The 26681-nt window shown below is 43.0% G+C and overlaps 1 protein-coding gene across 19 annotated transcripts in view; it reads left to right on the plus strand.

The window, feature by feature from the left end:
• Positions 1–26681, plus strand: part of LOC101023645 (supervillin) — a 275253-nt gene that overhangs the window by 178364 nt on the left and 70208 nt on the right. For 14 of the 19 annotated variants that reach the window (XM_021943146.2, XM_021943147.2, XM_021943148.2 and 11 more), the window contains 8 exons: positions 3034–3091; positions 3208–3359; positions 6864–7530; positions 21344–21424; positions 23808–24731; positions 25088–25258; positions 25964–25998; positions 26583–26644. In XM_021943146.2, the coding sequence (XP_021798838.2) occupies positions 3084–3091; positions 3208–3359; positions 6864–7530; positions 21344–21424; positions 23808–24731; positions 25088–25258; positions 25964–25998; positions 26583–26644 (2100 nt within the window). In that variant the 5' untranslated portion in view covers positions 3034–3083. The remainder of the gene's footprint in view (positions 1–3033; positions 3092–3207; positions 3360–6863; positions 7531–21343; positions 21425–23807; positions 24732–25087; positions 25259–25963; positions 25999–26582; positions 26645–26681) is intronic. The other 5 variants (XM_021943154.2, XM_021943157.2, XM_021943155.2 and 2 more) reach the window with 2 other exon arrangements.

Here is a 26681-nt window from a genome sequence, read left to right on the forward strand (position 1 = left end):
TAGGGCCTGGGTGTCTAAGGCACAGGCTGTGTATTTGAAATTCTAATACTGGGGGATCAGTGATTCTCAATGGTTCTCAATCTAAGACAATCCCTAAGGGGCTTTAGAAATATATGAGGATATTTTTGTGTCACAGCAACTGGGGGTGATTTAGCATCACTAGGAGAACCTGGGACATTCAACATCCTGTGGTACAGAGCTTACAGCAAGGCCACTTCCCACTCAAAAACCATTAGCACTTCCATAGTGATCTGGGAGCTCTCCAGAGCCAGCCTCCTCAGCCCATGACCCCGATGAGGTCCATCTGTGTGTCTGCTAGATCCTGTCCTGAGAATGTCTTGTCTTATGCCCGGAAGTGGATGGCTATCATAGGGCAGTGTTCCCTGGAAGGGCAGTGGGAAAGTCTGCCTTTCCTGTGGACGGGAGGCTTGCACAGTCTCCCAACTAGATCTTTCCTTCTGGAATACGGTAAATCGAGACTTGCAGGAAGCAACATGTTGCTTTGCTTTTCCATGCACTGTTGTAATCTTTTTTTAAAGTGTCTTTAGTTGCATTTCTATGGAAAAATTGTTAAATTAATTAAAACTTGGATGAAATGAAAGTGATTTTCAACAGTCTCTAATTAGAACCAAGAAAAGTCTATCTTAACTTTTTCCAGTGGAAGTTACATGATACTCTGCATATTAACGGTTTTGATGACTTATCCAGTTGAAATAACGTGGGGTGAGAAAAGGGACATTTTAGGCCAGGTGCGGTGGCTCACGCCTGCAATCCCAGCACTTTGGGAGGCCGAGGCGGGCAGATCCCTTGAGCCTAGGAGTTCAAGACCATCCTGGATGACATAGCGAAACTCCATCTCCACAAAAAACAACCAAAAGCTAGCCAGGCGTGGTGGCACGTGCCTGTCATCTCACCTACTTGCGAGGCTGAGTTGGCAGGATCACTTGAGTCTGGGAAGTTGAGGCTACAGTGAGTTGAGATCATGTCTCTACACTCCAGCCTGGGTGACAGAATGAGACCCTGTCTCAAAAAGAAAGAGAGGGGGGAGCAAAGAAAAGAAAGAGAAGGAGAAGGGAGGGGAGAGGAGGGGATGTGATTATGTTACTCAGGACCCTAATAATATTTTCTATTTCTCAGTTGGGGTTTGAGGTATGGGTTCAAGTCGTACCTTTTAGGCACCCTTGGAATTTGGTGTCGATAGCTCCTTGAGTGGTCTTTTGAAAAACAGGGCTCCACTCTTCTCTTTGGGGTTTAAATAATTAAATAAAACCCTTTGGTTTTTGTCATCCTTGAAAATATTTTGAAAATATGTCCTATCAGCCATTAAAGTTTTATCACCATAATCTCACTAGGGCTAATTTGTTGACAGGGAAGCTGTTGTTATTGACCAAGCCTCCTCTCCCAAGGCCGCATGGCAGGGTGCACCATTCTCACTATACCCCTGTCTTCTAAATAGCAACATAATTAGAAGGAGGACTTCTCTGCCTCCAGCTACGCTGGTTCCTGGGGAGGCCAACTGGGAGACCTTTTGAAGTCAGAGGGAGAGAGGTTTTGTTTCTACGAAGCCAGCTACCCTAACAAAAGCCAATTCAACTGAAGTTTTAAGATGGCTATCACTTAAAAAATAAATGAAGAAAAACAAGGCTTCAATCCCTGAACACAAAGGGCAATATAAAACTTTGTGTGTGTATGCATGCGTGTGTGTGTGTGTGTGTGTGTGTGTAGTTTTGACTCATTACTAAAAATTACCACTTAGAGAAAAGAAAAAGGAAATTGAAGCAGTCGAAAACCAAATTCCTTTGAGTTTCTCCTGTGACTCAGCCTTTCAAAACTTCTCATTGGCCCTGGCCCCGGGCTGTCCGGCCACCCCTCTCTCTTTCTCCCACCCCATTCTGAGTCTTTCATAGGAGTCACTCAGATGTACCCTTATTAATTTAAGCTATTGAGGAGGAGGCAAAAAGAGAGATCTTTATTCTCCATGAACTTTGGCCATTTATCCAAAGAAACAGTTGTCTGGCATCTCAGTAATATGCTGGTGGTCAGTGTCATGTGAGAACCTCCCAACCTCAGCACATCGTTTGTTCTGTTTCTCCAATGCTGCCAGAAACATTGGGGTAATTACCTTGCCCATCATCCACCTAAATTATAGCAAGGAAACCAATGTTAACATTTCCTTCCAGCAAAAGCTTGTGCAGGGAGGCAGAGGACCTGTGTTCATCTAAACTGTAGCTAATTGAGCGGCCACTTTAGGCACTGTGGGAAACAATCAGATAGTTACAGCCATTGACAGATTCCATGAGAGGGAGGAGGAGGAGCCGCCGTGAGTTCATGCTTGTAGCTTGCGGATGGCCCTGTGGGGTTCACACTCCTAGTCTATGCTTCTGTAAATGATTTCCGTAGTAAAAGCTTAGAATACTTTGTTAAACCAAACAAAAGTTAGAAACAGTTATTGAGATTTCTCCCTAAAATACTTTCCTAGAGAGACCTTGCTCGTCAGGTCTCCCTGGATTCCCCTAGATGAAATAAAACCTTCTCCTTTACCCTGTATTTTACTTCTTAGCCAATCTATATATGTGACATTTACATGAGTCACCTATAAAGGTGTTGCAATGTATATACAACAAAGCATTCTATTTAAATTATTTTAATGTACGTAATTTTAAATTGATTACATATTTATTTCATATTGTACAGTATGTTGAATGAGCATGACTTCACTTTGCCTTGATAACTCAGTCATTTTTATGAGCATCAAATATTCAACTTGACCTTAGAAGAGAATGATGCATCCTAGTGTGTGTGTGTGTGTGTGTGTGTGTGTGCGCGCGTGTACACACTCTTATTCATTTGGCATCTGCCTCCCCTACTAGGAAACAGTCTCCAAGAAAGCAGGAACTTGATCAGTTTTGCATGTCACTGTTACATAGGAACCAAGAACTGAAATTTGCAGTTCAATAAAGATGTTGCGTGAGTGAATAAAATGAGCGCATGACTACTAATACTATATTTTGTTCTTTTTTGGTTTTCTTCTAGTTGCAGAATTAAGACAAATCTTTGAACCAAAGAAAAAAGAATTCTTAGAAATGAAAAGGTAAGATGTTTATAGTGGGAATTAGGAAATAGAAGAGAGCTTGGCAAAGCAGTATTCTGCTTTCCTTTAGACTCGATCGCTGTTGCTCACTCTGCCTCTTGTGGTGTATCTCACAGAAAAGAAAGAATTGCCAGGCGCCTGGAAGGGATTGAAAATGACACCCAGCCCATCCTCTTGCAGAGCTGCACAGGGTTGGTGACTCACCGCCTGCTGGAGGAAGACACCCCTCGATACATGCGAGCCAGCGACCCTGCCAGCCCCCACATCGGTGAGCGTGGAGCTGGGTGGCCCATTTTCCAGCAGGCTGCCTGGCTGGTTACACGTCGCCTTTTCCACCCAGTGGTATCAGAACGTGAGATATTCCACAGAAGTGAATTGTGTGGATATAACTTTTTTAACACAAGGTTTCACTCTGTCACACAGGCTGGAATGCAGGAGTATGATCATAGCTCGCTGCAGCCTTGACTCCTGGGCTCAAGCTCAAGGGTTCTCCCGCCCCAGCCTCCTGAGTTGCTGGGACTACAGGCTTGCACCACCACACCTGGCTAATTTTTTTAAAAAACATTTTTGTAGAGACAGAGTCTCACTATGTTGCCCAGGCTGGTCTCGAACTTCTGGCTTTTAGTGATCCTTCCACCTTGGCCTTCCAAAGTGCTGAAAATATAAGCGTGAGCCGGTGGACTTGACCTACTTTTTTGTTAAGTGTATTTGGTTTTTGTTTATTTTTAGTTTTAGTTTTTTCAGAGCCAAAGTGCAGTGGCCTGATGAAAGCTCACTGAAGCGTCAACCTCCCAGGCTCAAGTGATCCTCCCGCCTCAGCCTCCTGAGTAGCTAGGACTACCAGCACGTGCCACCATGCCTGGCTATTAAGTATATTTGCTAAAAACAGCGACAGTAAAAACAGCATGTAATCTCTGCCCCGCCTCACGGACATGGCCTTCCGGTGTCACAGCAGTATGAAATGATTCCTCTCGGCACATTATTGGGTAACTGAGGGCCAGTCATTCCTCCTCCCTAGACTGGGGCCCTCAACCCTCAAAGGCGGTTACTGTGTCTTTCTGCACCCTCAGGGTCCAGCACAGGATCCGTGCTCTGAGATAGGGGCCTCTCAAGGTTCCGACCCAGCACAGGGAGCAGCTGCTCTCAGCAGGGAGCATTAGAGGCAAAGCTGCACCTTGAATGAGTACGGTTCTTACTCTGGAGATACAAGAAACTTTCTATTTACATTGCATATTTATTCTACATTGCATATTTATTTCATATTAAACAGTATGTTGAGGGTGCATGACACAGCTTTTCCCTAATCACTCAGTCATTGTTGTCATCAAATATTCAACTTGACTTTAGGAGAGGAGGATGTACACAGAGCTGTTCTTCCCACCACAGTCCCTGGCTCTGAGGCGCTGTGCTGCTGTTTTGTATTTTTTTATGTTTTTTTATTGTATTTTATTTTTGGAGATGGAGTCTCTCTCTTGTTGCCCAGGCTGGATCTTGGCTCACTGCAGCCTCCACCTGCCAGGTTTAAGCGATTCTCTTGCCTCAGCCTCCAGAGTAGCTGGGATTGCAGGTGCCCGCCACCATACTGGGCTAATTTTTTTGTATTTTTAGTAGAGATGAGGTTTCACCATGTTGGTCAGGCTGGTCTCGAACTCCTGACCTCAGGTGATCCCCCCGCCTCAGCCACCCAAAGTGTTGTGATTACAGGCGTGAGCCACCAAGCCCAGCCATGCTGCCGCTTTTTATAGCCGGTGTTTTCTAGTTTCTTGCTCAGAGAGAGCTGTTGATCTCATTTTATGATGTTATCAGTTTGCTTGTCTCTACAGTTTCCAATTTCCTGTGGCCAGAAAGCTAGAAAACTAAGATATTTTTAAATCACATGCAATTATTTAAAAAAAAAAAAAAAAAGGCTGGGCATGGTGGCTCACACCAGTAATTCCAGCACTTTGGGAGGCTGAGGCAGGAGAATAGCTTGAGCTCAGGAGTGCAAGATTAGCCTGGACACCACAGCCAGACTCCATCTCTTAAAAAGTAATTACACGCATGAAATGTCAATACATGGATCAGAGTCTCAAAATTTATAGCCAGAAATAAACCTTGGTGTATATGAAATGGTAATCTGTGTAGTATATGATAGTTTAAGCTTCACATAGTAATGAGAAAAGGAAGAATTATTTAATAAAATCATAATAAAAAAATGAGTTCGCCAGAGGGTGGGAAGAGGCATATCCCTCTTCTCACTTCATACCAAACTCCAGAATTAGTTCCAGTTACTCACCTGTTTAATTTAAAGAAAATAATGGAAAAGATACATGTATATTTAATTCAGGTGGAATGAAAAAGACCATATGGGAAGGGTTAAGGTAATAATGAAATGCCTGTTAGATAGACTGTTAGGGCCCTTAAATGACGTCTTCAAAATAGATTTCCAAATATGGGAAATTTTTGTTTGTTTGTTTGTGACAGAGTCTCACTTTGTTGCCCAGACTGGAGTGCAGTGGCATGATCTCGGCACACTACAACCTCCGCCTGCCGGGTTCAAGCGATTCTCCTACCTCAGCCTCCTGAGCAGCTGGGATTACAAGCGCACGCCACTGCACCTGGCTAATTTTTGTATTTTTAGTAGAGACAGCGTTTCACCATGTTGGTCAGGCTGGTCTCAAACTCTTGACCTCGTGATCTGCCTGCTTCGTGATCCGCCTGCCTCAGCCTCCCAAAGTGCTAGGATTACAGGTGTGAGCCAGCCGGGAAAACATTTTTATAGAATGTGCCAAGCGGGAAATCATTTTTATAGAATATTAATAACACTAAATAATTTATAAAGAAAAAATTCTATGAAAAACTAGAAGGAATATATTAAAATGTTATTAATTTGTAGGGTAATGATTGGTAGGTTTTTTGTGGTTTTTTTTGAGACAAGGTCTTGCTCTCTTGCTCAGGTTAGAGTTCAGTGGCACGATTGATCATAGCTTACTGCACCCTTAAACTCCTGGGCTCAAGCTAACTGTCCACCTCAGCCTCCTGAGTAGCTGGCACCATGGACATGTGACATCATGCCCAGCTAATTTTTAAAATAATTTTTGTAGAGGCAGGGTCTCACTATGTTACCCAGGCTGGTCTCGAACTCCTGGCCCCCAGCCACCCTCCCACCTCAGTTTCCCAAAGCGCTGGGATTACAGGTATAAGCCACTATGCCAGGCCCACATTGGATATTTCCTACATCAGGCATGTGTGTTATAATTGGGGAAAAAAACACTTCTGTAAAAAAGAAAAGCCTGGTGAATAGTGATATGGGCCATATAGTTATGGTTACTCTCAGATCCCGGGAAACCAGCATCCATCCCTTGTCCATTGGCAGCAGCTCAGTTGTCTGGTGTCTTTCCCAGAGGACTCTGAACCCATCCTATGGCCTCCCACGTGAAATACTGAACTCCACAAAAAAGAGTAAATCAGTAAGGGGAAATAAGCACTGAACAAGCACCGAACTCTGAGGTGCTCTCGGGAGTGAAGGGGCTGAGCTTAAGTTAAAGCCATGCCTTACGGGGCTTGTAGAACATGCACAGTCACAGCCTTTGTAGATTTCACTGCAGGTCTCAGACTTCTTCAGCAGTCCAGGTAAATAATCACTTTAGGTGAACACACCTCAGTGAGAAACTGGTCCTTCACCGCATGGGCACCCAAGTGTGTGCTGTGTGCAGTAGAGAGTGTCACTCTATGTGTAAATACATGTCTTTACTTGAAATCTGCACCTCTCATCCATGTGACCTTCTTGTAGGCCGATCAAATGAAGAGGAGGAAACTTCTGATTCTTCTCTAGAAAAGCAAACTCGATCCAAATACTGCACAGAAACCTCTGGCGTCCACGGTGACTCACCCTATGGTTCAGGTACCATGGACACCCACAGTCTGGAGTCCAAAGCCGAAAGAATTGCAAGGTACAAAGCAGAAAGAAGGCGACAGCTGGCAGAGAAATATGGGCTGACCCTGGATCCTGAGGCCGACTCTGAGTATTTATCCCGCTATACCAAGTCCAGGAAGGAGCCTGATGCTGTCGAGAAACGAGGAGGAAAAAGTGACAAACAGGAAGAGTCAAGCAGAGATGTGAGTTCTCCGTACCCCAGGACCGAGACAATGGGGCTCAGGACCTGTGCAGGTGAATCCAAGGACTATGCCCTCCATGGGGGTGATGGTGCTTCCGACCCGGAGGTGCTGCTGAACGTAGAAAACCAAAGACGAGGTCAAGAGCTGAGTGCCACCCGGCAGGCCCATGACCTGTCCCCAGCAGCAGAGAGTTCCTCAACCTTCTCTTTGTCTGGGCGAGACTCCTCCTTCACTGAAGTGCCACGGTCCCCAAAGCACGTGCACAGCTCCTCCCTGCAGCAGGCGGCCTCCCGGAGCCCCTCCTTCGGTGACCCACAGCTATCCCCTGAGGCCCGACCCAGGTAAGCATCCAGCCCACGCTAACCACCCTGAAGGCAGGAGAATACCTTCTTTTTGCCTCTCTGTGTGATAGGGTTTGGGTATTCTTAGCATCTTGTGGAGGTTGAGGCTCATTGGAGAAATATCATGCTACATGATTTTTTTTTTTTTCCCCAAAGACAGGGTCTCACTCTGTTGCCCAGGCTGGAGGGCAGTGACACGATCACAGCTTGCTGTAGCCTTGAACTCCTGGGCTCAAGCAATCCTCCTGCCTCAGCCTCACAAGTAGCTGGAATCACAGGCACATGCCACCATGCCTGGCTAATTTTTACTTTTTTTTTTTTTTTTTTAGAGACAGGATCTCGCTATGTTGCCCAGGCTGACCACAAGAGATTCTCGTGTTCGACCTCCCAGTGCGCTGGGATTACCGGCATTGGGAGGTCGAACAGGAGAGTCTCTTGTTTCACTAAAATGGACACGATACCATACCTGCCCTAAGATTCTTACATTTTGGCCATGTCAAAACAGGTTCTACCAAAGCAGGAAGCCTCGTGTTCTTTCTGTTTGTGTGTTTCTTATGTTCTTTTTAAAAACAAATTGAGCAAGTATCATGGGGACACTTTCATGGACTCCTCACTTCAGGACCCTCTTGCTGGATGTCTCACCCCCGTTTCACAGTTTGTCTTTTCACGGCTTTTCTGTAATCATATCAGAGACTGATGATTGTTGGTGATTGCTTCTGTTGCTGTGGTTAGAATCACAGAGCAGAAGAAGCACCACTAACCAGTGGAAGCATCTCAGCACAGGGCACAGAAGTATCACTGCAATATACACGGAACAGAACTAGACTGCCTAGTTCTGTAAGTATATCACATACTAGGACACAGATATGTGTGAGAATCCCGCATTATAAAGACCAGCCATTAGAAAAACCACTGTGTAAAAGGATCCACTCAATATAAGAGCAGCTCCCATTTGGAGAAATTGAAAAAGGTATGAAATCAGAAAGTCAAATGACAGAAGAGAAAATATGTTTACTTCCAAATTTATATATATATATATATATATATTTTTGAGACGTGAGTCTCGCTACAAGAAGTCACCCAGGCTGGGGTGCAGCCACTGCATGCTTATCTCGCTCACTGTAAGCTCACTTCTCCAGGCTCACGCCGCATTCTTCCCTGCCTCAGCCTCCCGAAAGTAGCTGGGACTACAGGCTTCCCTCGCCACCACATTCCAGCTAGTTTTTCAGATTTTTGTCAGAGACGGGTTTCACCATGTTAGCCAGGATGGTCTTGATCTCCTGACCTTGATCTCCGCCTCGGCCTCCCAAAGTGCTGGAATTACAGGCTTGAGCCCCAAATTTATATTTTAAAACCATGATGACCATATTAAAAATGCGATTTACTTAACTGTCCTGCTTAAAGATTTGGGATAATTGTCTAGGTGGATCTTAACTGTATTTTTCAGTTCAAACAAGCAATAACTTCCCAGGCGAATTGAGAAGGGATGAGAACCTAAGGTCAGGGAGATTCATTCTGAAAGAAAAAGACTCATATGTGAGAAACACCCTTATTTGTTTCCCATTGGGACAGAGGGGTGCACACCTGGTCATCTCTAAGGGGCAGGAACAAATGTGAAGCAGACCCTTGTGGTACTGAAATGTATTAACCCAAAGACCTGTCATTGCATACTCAAGCATCCAGACTGAAATATTTAGAGAGATCAGCTTCCAACAGAATTAAATACTATAGATCCCAAGGATCCATTCTGAGCACGCTTGTTCAGCCTTTCGCTTTAACTACTGGAAATGTAGGGACTGTGAGTTACTGTCTCATATTTTGAAAAGAAGGTTTTTGTTTGAGAATTTGCATTTCATCATAGAAACCATGTTCTTGGTTTAGTTACTCTCTACCAAAGGAAGTTCTTCCTGTGTTTTGCAAGTAGGACAAAGAACCTAACAGACTCCAATTTAAAAAGAATATTAGAGATATATAATTACACTGGTTTAAAAGAAATGAGGAATCTAATTTCAGATTGCCACATGATGACAGCTGTTGAAGTCGTTATCATGGTATGTGAGTTAGTCACCTAGATCACGTATGATAGATTCTCAGTAAGATTTTAAATCAGTTATAATAGTAATTAAGACTTTGTTGAGCATCCCAGGTAAAAGGACAGGATACTTCATATTTCGTATGAGTTAAAATCTTAATATTAAAAAATGTATATAACTTGTCTTAAGACCTAGAAAAAAGCATTGTCGACATATTTAGGCCTGTAACAAAATAAAGCGACTTCTTTATAGGTTATTTTGAAGATGCATATTACCTAGAAGTTTTCATAAGCCAAGCCTTAGCTTCACAGCACTTTACTTTCATGAAAAAGACTTAAAAGAATTAAGAAATTGTAAGGACTTCTAGAAGAGGTGCATACCTTCTTTTCTAAGCCATTTAAGGTATACAGTTCTATGATTCATAGGCAAAGAAACCCAAATTAGTTTATGTATTTATTAGGAAAATACCTGGGACATATTTACATAAAGAGGGATGGAAAATGTGTGACAAATCTGACGTTTAAAACAGTTAAGATTTACATTGTAATGACAGCAGTGATTCAGCTTGTAAAAATGGATTTACAAAGGATTAAAATTCTGCTTAGATAGTCTTTATCTAGAACCAGGAAATTCGAGTTTCAGAAAGTCATTTTCTGATTCCTGCTTAGGGGGAAGTAAGATGAACCAAAAAAATATATATATATATATATTGTAACCCAAAACAGTAACAAAAGAAACCTCCTTGGTGACCTAAATAACTGTATGTGAAAATAATAATGTCATCTGATATGGAAACATGTCACCGAAAACTTTAAAATTAACAAGTGAAGAGAAAAAGTATCCATAAATAATGTTTAATGCTGTGGGTTTTTGTGAAATTTTTCTGTCACTAAAATGGAATATTTTTCTCACTGCTGCACTCTCCCATCATCTAGCTCTGCCAAACTTTTTGGCTGTTAAATCTCTGAATCAACTCCTTCCCATTTAATCATTTTGCTCTGTGCTTGCTAGCAAGAGGCTGTCTTAATTAAATATGAATACAATGACACTCATGAATATACCATCAAAAGACCACCTATAGTGTCCTAAACATTCAGATGTGAGTCCCATCTCCAATGCTATTTTTGAATGTGCTCATGTACACTAACACCTGTACACACCTGTGCATATATACAGAATAATCATTAATTCTCATACTTCACTATACTATACTCATTAAGCATTATAGGTAAAATAACAGTATTTAGGACAATATTTACCTGAGTAATACATTTATTTTATAATTCTTTAGTATTCAGTTTATATGATAAAGAAGATTTTTAAAAAATTAGTTAATTGATTAGTTGATATTACAGATCTTTAACTCAGAAATTCTGTTAGATGCCTGGGAATTCAGATGGACACATTGCTCTGAAGAAAACTAAGAATACACATAGTAACAAAATAAGTGAAGTAGAAAATAATAAGATACTTCCAGCCCCACTCTCCAACTGTTACAAACCTATAAACTTGGAATTTCAGAAATGGTATTATTTGCTGGAGAGGTAGTGTTACTGATTATGAACCATTCTTTGTTAATTCCACCACTGTGAATTTTAGAATAAAATTAAAAGGAATTTAGGTCCTATGGATTATTCAGAGTTTTAAACATCTGAGCTTGAGCTTCTGCTACTACTAGAAATTCCGAATCCAAAGCTCTGGTTGAATTTGTTACTTTATGCATCTCATGTATCTATGTAAAGGAAATGTGCTGTGTTTGTTACTTTTATGAGTGGAGAAACTCACTGTCTTCAGTCCTGCTGCTACCTTTGCTAAGCATCCAGCTGTCACTCTTTGCTCACAGGGAACTATGTGACTGGCAAAGAGAGTGAAATGGAAGGTAGACCTCATTTATTTTCTTTCTTTCTTTCTCCTTCCTTCCTTCCTTCTTCTTCCTTCCTTCCTTCCTTCCTTCCTTCCTTCCTTCCTTCCTTTCTTTTTCTTTTTCTTTTTCTTTTCTTTTCTTTCTTTTCTTCTTCTTTTTCTTTTTCCTTTTCTTCTTCTTCTCTTTTCTTTTCTCCCTTCTCTCTCTTCTCTTCTCTCTTGTCTTTTTCTTTTTCTTTTTGATATTCACTCTGACACAGGCTGATGGTAGTGGCGGCACTTGCTCACTGTAACCTCCAACTGGTTCATAATTCTGCCTCAGCTTCCTGTCCAGTTGATCACAGGCAGCGCACACCGCCCAGCTCTATTTTTGCATTTTTAATAGAAATGGGTTTCACCAGCATGATGGTTCTCCATCCTTGATCTGCGATCCATCTGTCTTTGGCCTCCCAAATGTTGATTATAGGTGGAGCTATGACGTTTCGTTGTCAGAGACTTTCATTTTAGTAGGATCCACTCCTGAAACTGCTGAGTTGTTTTATTTATCAATACACATTGTACTGCAGCCCCTCACCCCTCCTTTTCTCCCAGCAATTTTATCCTTAGTGGTCAGAACACTCACATGGAGGTTTCATGCAGAGCTGAGGCTGACACTGAATTTCGGGAGAGTTGCCGCTGGTGGATGATGGTCTGGGCAGGCTCCCAGGATGCTGCTGCAGGTGGCATAGCCATGGATCTGCTCAGGAAGTAGATCAGGGCACCTCTGAATGCAGCTTCTGCAACCTTGACACGGCAGCCCCGGAGCCACTAAGAAAGGAAGGGGCCGAAGCAGCACTGGAGTTTATTTCTGGCTGCATTTGTCATCTCCCGATGAGAGGTTTTATTCCAAAATCCAGACTCCAGAGCCTCAGGCTCTTGGCCTCAGGACTCTCCTGCCGCACTGAAAGAGGTGTCTTGGTGAGAGCATCATGCTTCACCTTCCATCTCCCCGTCCACTAGCAGGCAGGCTTTTCTGACACCAGCCAAGTGGGATTCAAGGACAAAATGATCATGGGAAACATACATCCTCAGGGGAGCCACTCTGTAAAGTACAGACCTCTAGGGTCCTCCTTAACAGCTTGTTCATTAGATTGAAATGGAATTACCACCTTTTCAGTCCCTGTACCCCTCAAACACCTGTGCTCCACATACTCTAGAATCCAGCTGTTAAAATAGATGGGTACGCCATTCCATTTTTATTTTTCTATTTCCATCGCGGTTCTTATTGGCAAGAATAAATTCTGTCTTTTTATTTTTGTTTTTGAGAAAGACTTTGGCCCGCTGCTCCAGGCTGGTGTTGCCACACAATCTCACTGCAGCCTGACTTCCTGGGCTCCGCTGCCTCCTCCCGCCTCAGCCTCCCGGAGTAGTTGGGACTTAACAGTGCACACCACCATGCCCAGCTAATTTTTGTATTTTGACAGAGACAGGGTTTCAAGCCAATGTTGCTTCCAGGCTGGTCTGAACCTCTGCATTGGGCTTTCTATCCACCCTACTTTGGCCCCTCCCAAAGTGTTGGGACTGCACATGTGAGCCACTGGGCCCAGACAAATCTTGTCTATTGGATTCAAATATAAATATATCTTCAAACCTTTAGTTACATTATGTACACTAGCTAAAAACTCAAAGGAGGTGTGAGATTTTAAAATGCAAAATGTCCTTTGAGCCCAGTCCTGGTGATTTTGTACTCAGCGTGATTCGCAGAGCAGTTTATTAGTGTTTTTCCAAACAAGTTGTATTTTTAGCAAATTAACTGTTAATTTTAATGAGATCTGAAGTTAATAAGTCATTCTAACGTTTTATAATTAGAAGCTGGCATGTATTAGGAGCTGGACACCCACATGGTGGAAACTTCATTTGGATTCTCAAAGTGCTGATTTGAATTTCACTTTGGTAACAGGAAGCACTTTTTAGTCTGTAGACCCTTGGGAGTTGTAGGGAGTTAAAGCTGACTATTATATACTCTTTATATACTAGATACACAAAACCCCTGGCCTTTATGAAAACTTCTGAGTGACATATTTCCTGGTAATATAATTCTCTGCCAAAAGCCAGTTGCTGCATCAAAACAGTTCTGATACACCTGAAGTCACCACTTCATTGTTCTGGTCCCCCGTAACCCTATAAGCCTCTCCCCTTGTAGGTGACCTCTGCCCTGTGAAGGGTTGGCTCACCCCAAGATTCCACAAAATAAATTATCTGTTTGTTTATGAGAACAAGGCTTTTTAAGCACCATATGTAATACATGCATATAAATGCATGTATTTAGATCAGATTTCTGGAGGAGGGATTGTAAATAAGTTTGATGACTAAAAGAGAGGGATGAGGACAGAGTTGGAGGGGGAAGAGGGGGAAGAGAAGTAAGAAGGAGGGGGAGAGAGAGAGAGAGAGAACAGGATCATGTAGGCAAGAGAGCACATGTACCTGGAACAATGGTTAGAAACTAACAAGGTGAAATTTAGTAAAGTCCTGTATTTAGATGGAAAAAAAATCAGTGCACAAGTTCAAGATTGTGGAAACCTGATTTAACAGCAGTTCATGGGAAACAGACCTAGGAGTTTTAGTTGACAGCAAGTTCTTTATATGACTGCCAAAGTGATTAGTCCAATCTTGGGGGACATTAATGAAAGTGAGTCGCCAATAGCACAGGTAGGCAATGGTTCCCCTGCGTCCTGCAGTGGTCAGATTACATCTGGGTATCTCTTTCTAATAGGGCCACTGACAAATATGTCCAGAAAAGAGTCCACCTTCCCATCTGCCCTGCTTTCTTGACCTTTCCAGGTTGTTTTTTGTTTTTGGTAACTTCTCTCTCCTTAACCCATGTATGCCTGAGGTTGCAATTTTTTGAATTTTTGCAATCAGACCTTGGTGATGTCCTTGAGCAGTAGAATATAAATAACTCCCACATGCTTAGCGTTCCAGTAATGGAACACTAGGGATAAATGGGCTCCTAGAAACTGGGACCATTTTTGGAGTCACTTCCACTTTCTTTGGTGTTTAGACTCTCGCACCAGTCTGCTCCCATTATCGTATTGTGAGTTTCCCAGAGACAGAGCTGGAGCTTGGTTCAGCTTAGCAAAGGGAGCCCCGATGTTATCAGTTTGGCTTCTGGGTTGGTGATGATTGTGCTAAAAGGGAAAAGAGGAGAAAGAGGTCATGAGCCAAATGAGGAGTCCCACAGATGCCACTTCACAGCCACCCTATGTCATAGGAAGGATAGTCAAATGTCCAGCACCTAATGGGTACAAAAAATAGTTAGAAAGAATGAATAAGACCTGCTTTGTGATAGCACAACAGGGCGACTATAGTCTAATAATTGTGCATTTTAAAATAGCTAAAAGTATAATTCAATTGTTTGTAACACAAAGAATAAATACTTGAGGGGATGGATACCCCATTTTCCATGATGTGATTATTACACATTGCATGCATCAAAACATCTCAGGTACCCCATAAATACGCACACTATGTACCCACAGAAATTAAAAATTTTAAAAAAAAGACACCAAATGCTAAGCACCGTAGATCATGGCTGTCATATCCAGAAGAGGACTTTAGCAATTTCGTAAGGATTTTTGCAGACACGGCACTGTAAATTTGGTATTAAGCTCTTCTGTAAGTCTGGTAAGGATGATTGCAGTGATAGCATTAATTTAGTGGAAGTTTTAAGAGATGGGCAGATACCTTGCCCTAGTCATTTTCATATCTCCTTCACTGCAACTGGGATATCCAATAATTTCAAGTGGCCTAGAAAAATCATTTTTGAATGAATGTTCTGCTGTTTTCTGTTTGCTTAAAGTGTCATCAAACTATAGCAATGCTGTTCAACATAGCCAATCTGCGAACTGTTTATCAGCACACAACCTATGAGACACTTGCGCCTGAATGTAAATTATGTATGGTTTCCTTCATTGAGAAAATGATGCTGTGAAGAAAATGTCAGCTGAACTACACAGCAGGCTTAGTGATGTTGTTAATTTCCCTTCCGGTGTGAGCCTTTTATCTAATCATGGAGCAGGGACACCGATCGGCAGAACACACTGTGAGCAGCACTTGTTTATGTGACAAGGCTCTTTCTACTTTGTCTGGGATTGGAGTTCTTGAATGTGGTCTGAGTCAGGCTGCTCATCAATATTATTAAACAGTAAATGCAAATCGTGATAAGTGAGCAGAAAATCATCAGCCACTTGTGGAGCATTGTGAACTGAGTCCACAGCCCTGAAAGGCTGATTCTAGTCTAGCCTTATGATGAAAGCTGTCAAGTCCCTATTTACCTTATTCTAGGAGTGGTGGCTCAAATCAGGAGATAAGGGGATGCCAGTCCAGCCTCACACCTTCCTCAGATTCCAGCATTTTCTGACAATTGTGCATCTGCACATATCTCTTCCCTCCCTCCTTTCTGGGCTGTGGTTATAGCATTCGGGCCTTCACTGAGATGAGCTCAAAGGGAGACTGGAAGAAATTGGTTATCTCACATGTTTATCCTGTTTTTGCCCCCGGAAAATGCTACATTCTCAGTACTAATGAAGTCCTTACTCTGTAACCCAATGATGACATATTTTTTAAATGAGGTATAATTTGCATCAGATATACAGATTTTAAGGATGCAGGTTGGTGAGTTTGGTAAATGTATAACCATTATCCCAGTCAGGATAGGAAACATTTCCATGATCCTTTGTGCCTCTGTCTACCAGAACTGATTCTTGACTCCATGTGCAAAGACTGGTATATCCTCACAGTATCCTGTGTTCAGCTCATTAGGTTGTATAAAGCAAATCTCCCACTGTTAATTTCTTAACCAAACTTAATTTATCAAAAATAATGAAGCAAGACTTCATGAAATAACGTGACACAAGATTAAAAGAAATGAAGAGAAAATAAAAGAGAAAAATAACCACCATAATTCAGATGTGATCTCTTTTCCTTCATGTTTTTTTAAAAAACTCACCTGCTATTTTACTATCCTCCAAAACAATGCCCTCTGCACCCCTGGAGTAAGTTTTGTACTTTGATGGATGATATATTTTAAAATTGAGTTGGGCATCGCTTTGCCAACCCCTCAGTATTATGATCAGGCTGTGCTGCTCCGAGGTGGAAAGCTCAGTCCACAACCTTCCACGGCCTGACTCTGTTGATTTTTATGCTGTTCATTGGAGAAACAAAGGAAGAAGGTTATTGGGTTCTGCAGAATTCATAGGTAATCGGGTAACTCTGCTGACGGTGGAACCAGCACTAGAGAGAGATCCACATCCGGTCAGGGTTGTGGCTGTGACCAGGAAGTTCTTGGTGTCTTCCTTGCTTAACCTTGGAGTCCATGAACACTGGCATCCCAACCTCATTCTTACCCATTCAAGCCAAGGAAGCAGCCATTTTCCAGAATGTGGAAGCTTGTTGCTCTGGAAGGCTGGAAGGTGCAGGCTAGGGGTTCCTGCTGCACTGGGTACAAGCCCCATCCTTTTGTTACCAGTCGTGTGATTGCAGGCAGTTAATGTCCTTTTTCCCTTGCACCTTACCGTCTGCATCTATAAAATGGGAACAAGAAGACCTCATAGAGTTGCTGTGGAGAGTATCATGCACTAGTTCGTCTATTCCATGAGCATCTGAGACCTGCTGTTCGCCACACATAGCTGAGTGCTGAGGAGATGAACATGAACGAAGTCTCTCTCTCCAGAGGCTGTCACATCCTAGTGAGGAGAGAGGGCTGTAACGGAGCGGGCGGTAGGGGTGATGTTAGTGAGACCACAGATCGGGGAGGGCCTCAGAGCCACCGCAAGGGCTTTGGGTTTGGCGCTACTTGATATGTGGAGCCATAGGAGGGTTTGAACAAAAAGAATGACCCATCTGCCTTACATTTCAAAGTATTATGCTGGCTGCTAAGCGGAAGATAGACTTTAGGGGGCCAGGATGAAAACAGGTAGAATAATGAGGGAGTCATCTTGGTAACATAGGTGAGAGACGGTGGTGGCTTGAACTAGAATGATGGCAGCACAGGTGGTAGAAAGAGGTTATATTTTGAAGGTAACCAGGAGAACTTGCTGATGAGGTAGGGGTGGGGTTTGAAAGAAACAGAGGAGTAAAAAGTGAGTCTCAGTTTTTTGGCCAAGGCAACTCGAAGCAGGGATTTGGCATAGGGAAGACTCCAGTACAAGCTGGGACAGAGGGAAGTTAAGAGTTCATTTTCTGGGCATGTAAATAAAAGACGTCTATTAGACATCCAAGTTGAAATGTCAAGAGCACCTGGGGCTCTGTATAGTGGGGGTGAGGAGGAGAACTCAGTTAAGAAGTCTGATGGGGGAAGTGGGAGACGGAAGAGGGGAGTGACCAAAGTATAGATGCTGCTGCACGACTCAGAGATGGCTGCATTCTGTGAGATCATCACTTCGCAGTGCCCAGCACAGCCTGTGCACCGTTGGTGTCTGATTTAGACCTCTCCTCATCCCTCTCTCATTTTCATTTTGTATGGTAGATAACCTCACCCAAATACGTGTCATAGCCAACCTCAAGGATCCTGAAACCCTTACTTGGAGAAATGCTTTTCTAGATCACTCCTGCTTTAAATGTACTAAAGACAAACTCAGGCCCTCCTAGTGAGGCTGGACTCACCCTGCTGAAAATCGCATGATTTCTGAATTGGGTCTCCTTAAGTATTATGTCTTCAAAACATAAAAAGAGAAATTTGTAAACTTTCATTGCTGTGATGACTATGAAGAAGGAAGAAGATAAGAAAAACATTTAAAAGGCTTATTATGTCCTAGGCATGACGCTTTCACATACATTTGTTATTTATTTTTTTATTTATTATTAGAGGCCGAGTCTCACTGTGTCTCCCAGGCTGGAGTGCAGTGGTGCAATCATAGCTCACTGCAGCCTCAAACTCCTGGGCTCAAAGGATCCTCGTGCCTCAGCCTCCCGAGTAGCTGGGTCTACAGACGCATGCCACCACCTTTCATTAACTTTTTACTTTTTTAAATAGAGACAGAGTCTTGCTATGTTGCTCAGGCTGGCTCGAACTCCTGGCCTCAGGGGATCCTCCTGCCTCAGCCTCCAAAAGGGCTGGGATTACAGCAGGCGTGAGCCACCACACCTGGCCTGTTTGTTTCTTATTACATACATTCGGATTTATTTTACAGATGTTCCTCAACTTACGATGGGGTCACATCCCAATAAATGCATCATAACTTGAAAATATTGCAAGTCAGAAAAACAAAGGAAACATTAAGTCAAAAAATGCATTTAATACACCCAACCTACCTCAGACATGCTCAGAACACTCACATTAGCTTGGATTTGGACAGAGCCATCTGGCCATGCAGCACACTTTGGGGACGGGTTGTTCCCCCCACGGCTGTGTGGCTGGTGGCAATCTGGGAGCGGCGGCTCACTGCCTCTGCCCAGCATCGCAGGGGAGCGTCACACCACACACCACCAGCCCAGGAAAAGAACAGAATTCACAATTCTAAGCACAAGCGCTCCTGAATCCCTATCGCTTCCACAACATCCTAAAGTCAATAAATCTTACATTGTAAGTCGGAGACTGTCTATATACTCAGACTTTGAGTATTCTCCACCCTGGCGGTAGTCCTTTGGTTTTTGGCTGGTTCCATATCTCAGGTGTAACAAGCAAATGCAGCCCGGCAAGTCCCCTGTGTCTGTGTGGGATTTCCATTTTATAAATACTGACCCAACATGCTTCCACAAGCCCCTGATGGAGTTTGATGGTGATGCTGACCAAGTTTTATTCTTGCCAGTGAAGGTCATGTTCAAAAAGTTGTATTGCACTTCGTTTACAAAGCCCTCTATTATACGGAAAGCGTTCAGCCTAAACATAACCCCGTGAAGGCGGCAGATTCATTATAGGAACTTGATGTCATTTCCAACAGCAGGCGTCTGCTGGCCCCTCTTCCCCTCTGCACGCTGGACTGAGTTGCGCTGCCTTCGTTCCTGGCTGCGGGTGATGGGCCAAACTCTTCCCATCAAATAAAAGTTGAGAAATTGGACCCTTTGTAGTTGGAAATGAAATGACTCTAGATACATCTTAACTTTTTATTAGCTGTGGGCAAAATTGATGTGATGCAGAGGATTGGGAGGTGGGGTGATAGTTTTAGGAGTAGCAAGGCTGGAGGATCTTACTGGAGAAACAGATCAGTCCAAGCCCAGACTGAGACAGAGGTCAGTGGTTACAGCAAGATGTACAATAGCGGTTCCGGATACTTGCCTGTCCCCTCCAACCAAAACTCAAACCAAAATGATTTTAGAAAATTAAGTTGATTATAACTCTTATTTTCTTTTAGAAATTGCTTTTTGAGCTGCAATGTGTTTCCAGCCTGGTGCTGAGAAATTCTTGCAGATGGGCCCATAAAGTTTTGAGCTGGTAAACATTGTAACTAGCCTGTAGAATTTCCTTTTTTCCCCTACATTGTAAGAGGAGGCAGGGCAGTAATCTGAGTGTTCCTCCTATGACTTGCTTTACATTGTTAAAACAAGGTTGTCCTTACCCATGATGTTTCTCTAAAATACCTTCAGTCTGGTATAATTACTCATTCCCATTCTGCTTGGCGTCATACTCAGTCGTGTGTTGAGGAATGAATGTGTGGATTATATATGACCTTGCCTACCTGCGGTATAAGGTTTTTAACGGCTGTGTTGATTTATGATTCATTTTCGTCGTTCCTTAGCTCATTACTTGGACACACTAGGAGCTCAATAAATATGGGCAGAATGGACCTGAATTAGTACTTGTAACTCTTGTGTTGGTCACATTATTCAGTGATAATTATAAACGGAAAATGTGTAATAGTAACTAAAAGTGTGATCTCATTTATTTTTTTATTTTATTTTTATTTATTTTAATTATCTTCTTTATTTGAAATGTGTTGTTTTACGTGGATGCTATTTTTATATTAGGCTATTTACAAATGTGCCACTGCAAAATTCATGGAAATTAAATTACCTTTTACTTTTAGTCAGCTGCTTACAAGAGAATTGCCTGGTATTTGAGGCCAGAGTGTGACTATAACAGACTCCATTCTTTTTTTTTGAGACCGAGTCCTGCTGTTGTCACCTGGGCTGGGGTGCAATGGCACAATCTCGGCTCACTGCCACCTCCACCTCCCGGGTTCCAGCAATTCTCCTGCCTCAGCCTCCCGAGTAGCTGGGATTACAGGTGCACACTACCACACCCGGCTAATTTTTTGTATTTTTAGTAGAGACGGGGTTTCAACATGTTGGCCAGGCTGGTCTCGAACTCCTAACCTCAGGTGATCCACCCACCCCGGCCTCCTAAAGTGCTGGGATTACAGATGTGAGCCACTGCACTCCGCCAACTGACTCCTTTCTAATAATTTAAAATTACTTGTGAAAACACGTGATTTAATGGCCTTAGATACATTTATTTTTACCTCTTGATTTTAGTAGTGAGCCACATGTCCTGGAAACTCCGTGAAGTGAATATAAACTCTATAGCAAAATGTGCTTATACATTTTCAAAAGCCAGAATTATTCTTTCTTTTTCCTATAATATTTCTATTTATTTTTTTTTAAGTTTTAATTTAGGTTCAGGGGTACATGTGCAGATTTCTTATGTAGGTAAATTGTCACAAGGCTTTGGTGTATGAAATATTTTGTCACCCAGGTAATAAGCACAGCAGCCAACAAGTTGTATTTCAATCCCTATCCTCCTGCCCCTCTCCTCCCTCAGGTGGGCCTTCATGTCTGCTGCTCCCTCTTTGTGATCATGCGTACTCCATGTTTAACTCCCACTTATAAGTGAGGATTATTCTTAATAAAAATCAGCCTTTAGGTTTTAAGTTATGGTAAAGTCTGTGTATGTGTTGACATTTTAATAGAGATTATCTGGTTTTGTTTTTTGTACACAATAGTACAGGGAAACCCAAACATGAGTGGTTTCTCCAGAAAGATTCCGAAGGGGACACACCTTCACTTATCAACTGGCCGTCCAGGTACCCGCACGCCGGCCTCTGGGGTGTGCGTGCATGAGTGTTGCTTCTTCCCGCCTGACCTGCGGTTCCACACATCAGCTAACACTCACTCTCCTCTTGCCCTTTTTTAATACCAGTGCACTTGAAAATCATGTGGAAGTTACTTTCAAATCATTTGCTTTTCTCCTCCACTTGCCCTAATCCATGCTAATAGTATCTCTCCTTCCCCTTCTTTTTCAATCTTTCTTGATTGACAAACCTTTTCCTTGACCTTTTGCTTTTTCCTTCTCACCAACTCACATAGGACTGGCCAGTGAGGGGCAGTAGTGAGCACCCAGCCAGGCCCTGGGCTGCTTTCCTGAGCTGACTCACACCAGCCGGCGTCCCCTCTGCTCAACTCCCCACTGCTCCCAGCCCTTCCAACCTCCTTGCTTTCATATCTCCTCATCTCTAAACCAGAAGTTAATTTTCAACAGTTAAATTTAGGGCATGCGGTTTTAAAAGCAAACAAAACCCCCTATCATTTCATTTTTAAGACTGGGGGCAGGGAGAGGCGGAAGGAGTCAGAATGAGTAAGTCATGGAAGGACAAAGCTCCCCACACAGAGTTTCTGACAGTCACTTTGTTCTCGGCTGAGGACAACATGCAGATTGTCTCTGATCAGAAGTGCGCATTCCACAGGAGAACTGGAGCCGTGCATCAGTCTCCTTTTGATTAACAAAAGTTTTAAGTATGAAAACCTCCAACACTGGCTCGTTTCTGAGCAAAATAACAACTCAGAATGTTTTCTTTTCCTGAGTTGTTCATAGTCACCACCTATATGTGTGTCTGTGTGGATTTTCCTTTAATGACACATATATAGATGCCCTGCCTCTTATGTTAAAAAAAAAAAAAAAAAGGAGTTTTTATCAAATTTAGCAGGGTGCACTTGTCATTTTTCCATTCTCAAGTAGTTGGAATTATGTCTCCTTTCCCACTACATGGTACTTCAAAAAGCAAAAATAAGAACTAGATAACACTATTAAATGTTTACTCTTTGCTCAGCACTAAGCCATGTGCTTTGCAAATGTCACATTACACTATGTCACTATTATTTCCATTTAAAAGGTGAAGAAACTGAGGCTTACTTAGGGCAGGTGAGTTGCCCAGCACCACCCAGGCCAATCTGACTGAGCCGGGATCTGAGCAGAGGTCCAACCCCACCCCACGGTCAGAGCTCTTGCTTTCTTTGTTTTGCAGTAATGGAAAAAGGTCTGTAGCTTTTGAAAAGGATGCCAGTTTTGCTCTCAGATATTTGAATATCTTTAGAAACAACTGGAGCAATCTCTCTTTATTTTTTATTTTATTTTTGTTTTTTAGAGACAGAGCCTCTCTCTGTTGCCTATGCTGGAGTGCAGTGGTACAATCATAGCTCACTGCAGCCTCAAACTCCTGGATTCCAGTGGGCCTCCTGCCTCAGCCTCCTAAGTAGCTGGGACTACAGGCACACGCCACTGCACCTAGCTATTGTTTTTCACTTTTGTAGAGACAGGATCTCACTATGTTGCCCAAACTGGTCTCAAACTCCTGGCCTTAAATGATCCTCCTGCCCAGGCCTCCCAAAAGGTTGGGATTACAGGCATGAGCCCCAGGGCCCAGCAGCTCTTTTGGGATTCGTTTTTGACTAAGAGCATAACAGCAGGAGAGGGGGATGGTGGTGGGAAATGTTCACTTCATTAATTCTGTCAGCAACTATCTTTTCTCTGACATTCTTTTGGCGCTAGAATTATTCATAATGATGCCCAAACTGGCCACGTGCCTTCTGAATGAATGAATATACTCTGCATTGCATGAAAAAGCTTGTGAATGTCTAATTGAGTGCTTTAAAAGAGAGGCGGTTGTTGTATCTTGAACTAAATGAAAAGCGTAAATAATCATGAGTGCCCTTACATTTTCAGGAAGCAATGAAATTACAACGTTTGGTCAATAGGTGTCTGTATGCCAGGAACCTTCCCCCACAGTCCATGTTCCAGGCCTGTGCGTGAGGAAAGCTTCCTGATTCAAGGGACCAGCCTCATTGTGCCCCAATGCATACTGGTGGTGTATATTAATGCATTTTTCTGTGGCTTCTGGGTATTTATTTGGTCAGAAGGGACCCATTCTCCCCCAGGATAGCATCTGACCCCTGCCAGCTTTTACAAGGGTTACAGTTAGTTTTGTACCACCTGGGCATACATATACAAATTGGAAACTCAACTGAGGATCATCTGACAAGTAGTTGACATTAGACACCAAAATGCTTTTTCACAAGTTATTTTCTCTTGGGGTCGGTTTCCATTCGCTGGTAATCTGGGATCTACGCTTGCTTTCCTCCTGTGAGGCTGTTACCGCACTTTGCAACTTAAATCCTTTTTCTTTCTTAAAGAGTCAAAGTTAGAGAAAAATTGGTGAAAGAGGAAAGTGCTCGAAACAGCCCTGAACTCGCCTCAGAGTCCATAACTCAGAGGAGACACCAGCCAGCGCCAGTCCATTACCTGTCATTTCAGTCCGAGCACTCGGCCTTTGATAGGGTCCCCAGCAAGGCAGCAGGCTCTGCACGACGGCCAATCCGTGGCTATGTCCAACCCGCGGATACCGGTCACACCGCCAAGCTGGTGACGCCAGAAACCCCAGAAAATGTATCTGAGTGTAGCTGGGTAGCATCAGCCACCCAGAATGTCCCCAAACCTCCTACCTTGAAGGTTCTAGAAGGTGATGGAAGGGATAGCCCAGTTCTCCATATCTGCGAGTCAAAAGCAGAAGAAGGAGGAGGAGGAGAAGAAAAAGAAGAAGAAGATGTGCTCTTCACTGAAGCTCTCGAGCAAAGCAAGAAAACCTTACTGGCTTTGGAGGGTGACGGGCTTGTGAGAAGCCCAGAAGATCCCTCTAGAAACGAGGACTTTGGTAAGCCTGCTGTGAGCACAGTCACCTCAGAGCATCAGAAAGAACCGGAAAGCATGGCGCACCCCCCTCAAGCTCAGCACCAGCCCACTGAGAGGACAGGCAGGAGCGAGATGGTTCTCTACATTCAAAGTGAGCCTGTGTCCCAAGACGCCAAACCAACTGGTCACAACAAGGAAGCCTCGAAAAAGCGCAAGGTCCGTACCCGCTCTCTGTCAGATTTCACAGGCCCCCCTCAGCTCCAGGCCTTGAAGTATAAGGACCCAGCTTCCAGGAGAGAGCTGGAGCTGCCCAGCTCCAAGACTGAAGGGCCCTATGGGGAGCTCAGCATGCTGGACACAAAGGTCTCTGTCGCCCAGCTCCGAAGTGCGTTCCTGGCATCTGCCAACGCCTGCAGGAGACCTGAACTGTAGGTGATGCTTCACACACCCTCCAGCTGTGTCACTTGCACGTCCCTGGCAGAATGATTCACTCCTCGACCTGTGTTGTGTTCTGCATTGAATCATATTAGCTTAGCTCACAAGTGTGTGCAGAGCGACTATGTGGAAAATGGCTCAAAAACTACCACTCTGCTTCTGCCTACTAATGGGGAACTAGCGGATTGGGTCTCTGGAATGTCTCCTTCCTTACCTGCATGGTAGAGGCATGAAGAGGGGTTTGGCGGTGTCTGTGCCTTGACTCACAGAGATGCATAATCCTTTGCTGTCTTCTCTTTCTCTGTCTTCGTTTGCCTCCCTTATACTCTCTGCCCTTTGATTCTAAAAGCAAATCACGGGTGGAGAGGTCGGCCGAAGGACCTGGCTTGCCCACCAGTGTGGAACGGGAGAGAGGGTCCCGGAAACCAAGACGCTATTTTTCTCCTGGTGAAAGTAGAAAAACTTCCGAGAGATTTAGAACCCAACCTATAACTTCAGCAGAACGAAAGGAATCAGATAGGTAGGCGTGTGTATGTGCAGTTTCCTAGTCCAGGAACATGGCAATGACACGGGAGTTTTACCACACTGATGGCCTTGATGCTATTTATATGGGATGTTGGCGATTCCATAATTCTTCCATCTAATCTATAAGCATTATTTATTTGGCTTATTTAAAAGTCTTTTTAAAGAATGTTAGCCTTTACAGTGGTATTATGATACATACACAATTTTACGTTGCATTCAGATGATAAGAAGTAAGAAATATTGTTTTTCTTCATGTAATGTTTTTAATATTTTTTACTTTCTTGTTAAATTAGATTCCAGATTGCATGTTCACCAGATTTTACAGGGAATATAACTGACGAATTTTATATTCATTTTCTAAATGTTCGTCTACTTGTTGTATTTGAGTTTTAAACTAAAGTGTCATATACTATTGCACAAAATGGTAAGATTTATCTAGAAAATTGTCATCAGTGGTGTTTAATAAGTTGTTCTTGTGCCTGGTCTCTCTCCACGGGGTGTGTAGTTGGCTGGGATTGTGTGCACACATGCTGCAGTGTCACTTCACAACTGTATGTGTGTTTTCACAACTAGAATTGCTACCAGGTTTTTTCTTAAAAGAATTTAATTGCATTTTTATTTTTACTTTCAATATGATGTTTTATTTCCATCTTTTGCTCCCACCTGCTAATTTATTATTATTTGCTAATGTCTTTCCTAGGTGCACTTCACATTCAGAAATGCCAGCTATCGATGGCAAGTACCTGTTTCCCTGTTTTTCATTTGTCTTTATTATCTCATCTAGACTGGATTTAATAATAAGGTTTTTGGCTTTTTGAGAGAATAAGATGATGGAGCATCTTGTCTCTCTTTGCTGCAGGTTTTCATTCTGTGAATATAATAAAATCTAGTTGAAATTTTCAGATGAGCTTTCCCTTCTTTCTGAGCGCAGTTAGAGAATCATACAGTGACCAGTATAAAAACAACTAATTTAAACCAAAGGAGCAGGTTCTTCTTGTTGTGCTGCTGCTACTATTTAAAAATAAAAGAAATTCCCCCCATAAAATATATTCGTGAAATCTCGATTGAACTAACGTTAGAGTAGAAATCCTTGGACAGAGTTTGCTTTGGTTTGGCTGGGTTGAATTGCAAGGGAAATTAGTACCTTTTCACTGAGCAGGAAGAATGGGCTCCCTGCCAGGGGAAACTACCACCAATTCTTATTTTGGTGCACCTATTCTTGTACTCAAAGATTTCTAGGTTAGCCCTGAAAGATTTTTTGGAGACCAAACTTAACCTTTTCTAATGATGTCCGGTTTTTAATTTGTGGCTTTTTGCAGATGAAGAAAAGGTGGATGAACGAGCCAAGCTAAGTGTTGCCGCCAAGAGGTTGCTTTTCAGGGTAAGCCGTGCTGACGTGCTTGAATAGAGATCACTAC

The sequence above is a fragment of the Papio anubis genome, chromosome 11 (genome assembly GCF_008728515.1).
Source record: "Papio anubis isolate 15944 chromosome 11, Panubis1.0, whole genome shotgun sequence".
In the NCBI taxonomy this organism is placed as follows: Eukaryota; Metazoa; Chordata; class Mammalia; order Primates; family Cercopithecidae; genus Papio; species Papio anubis.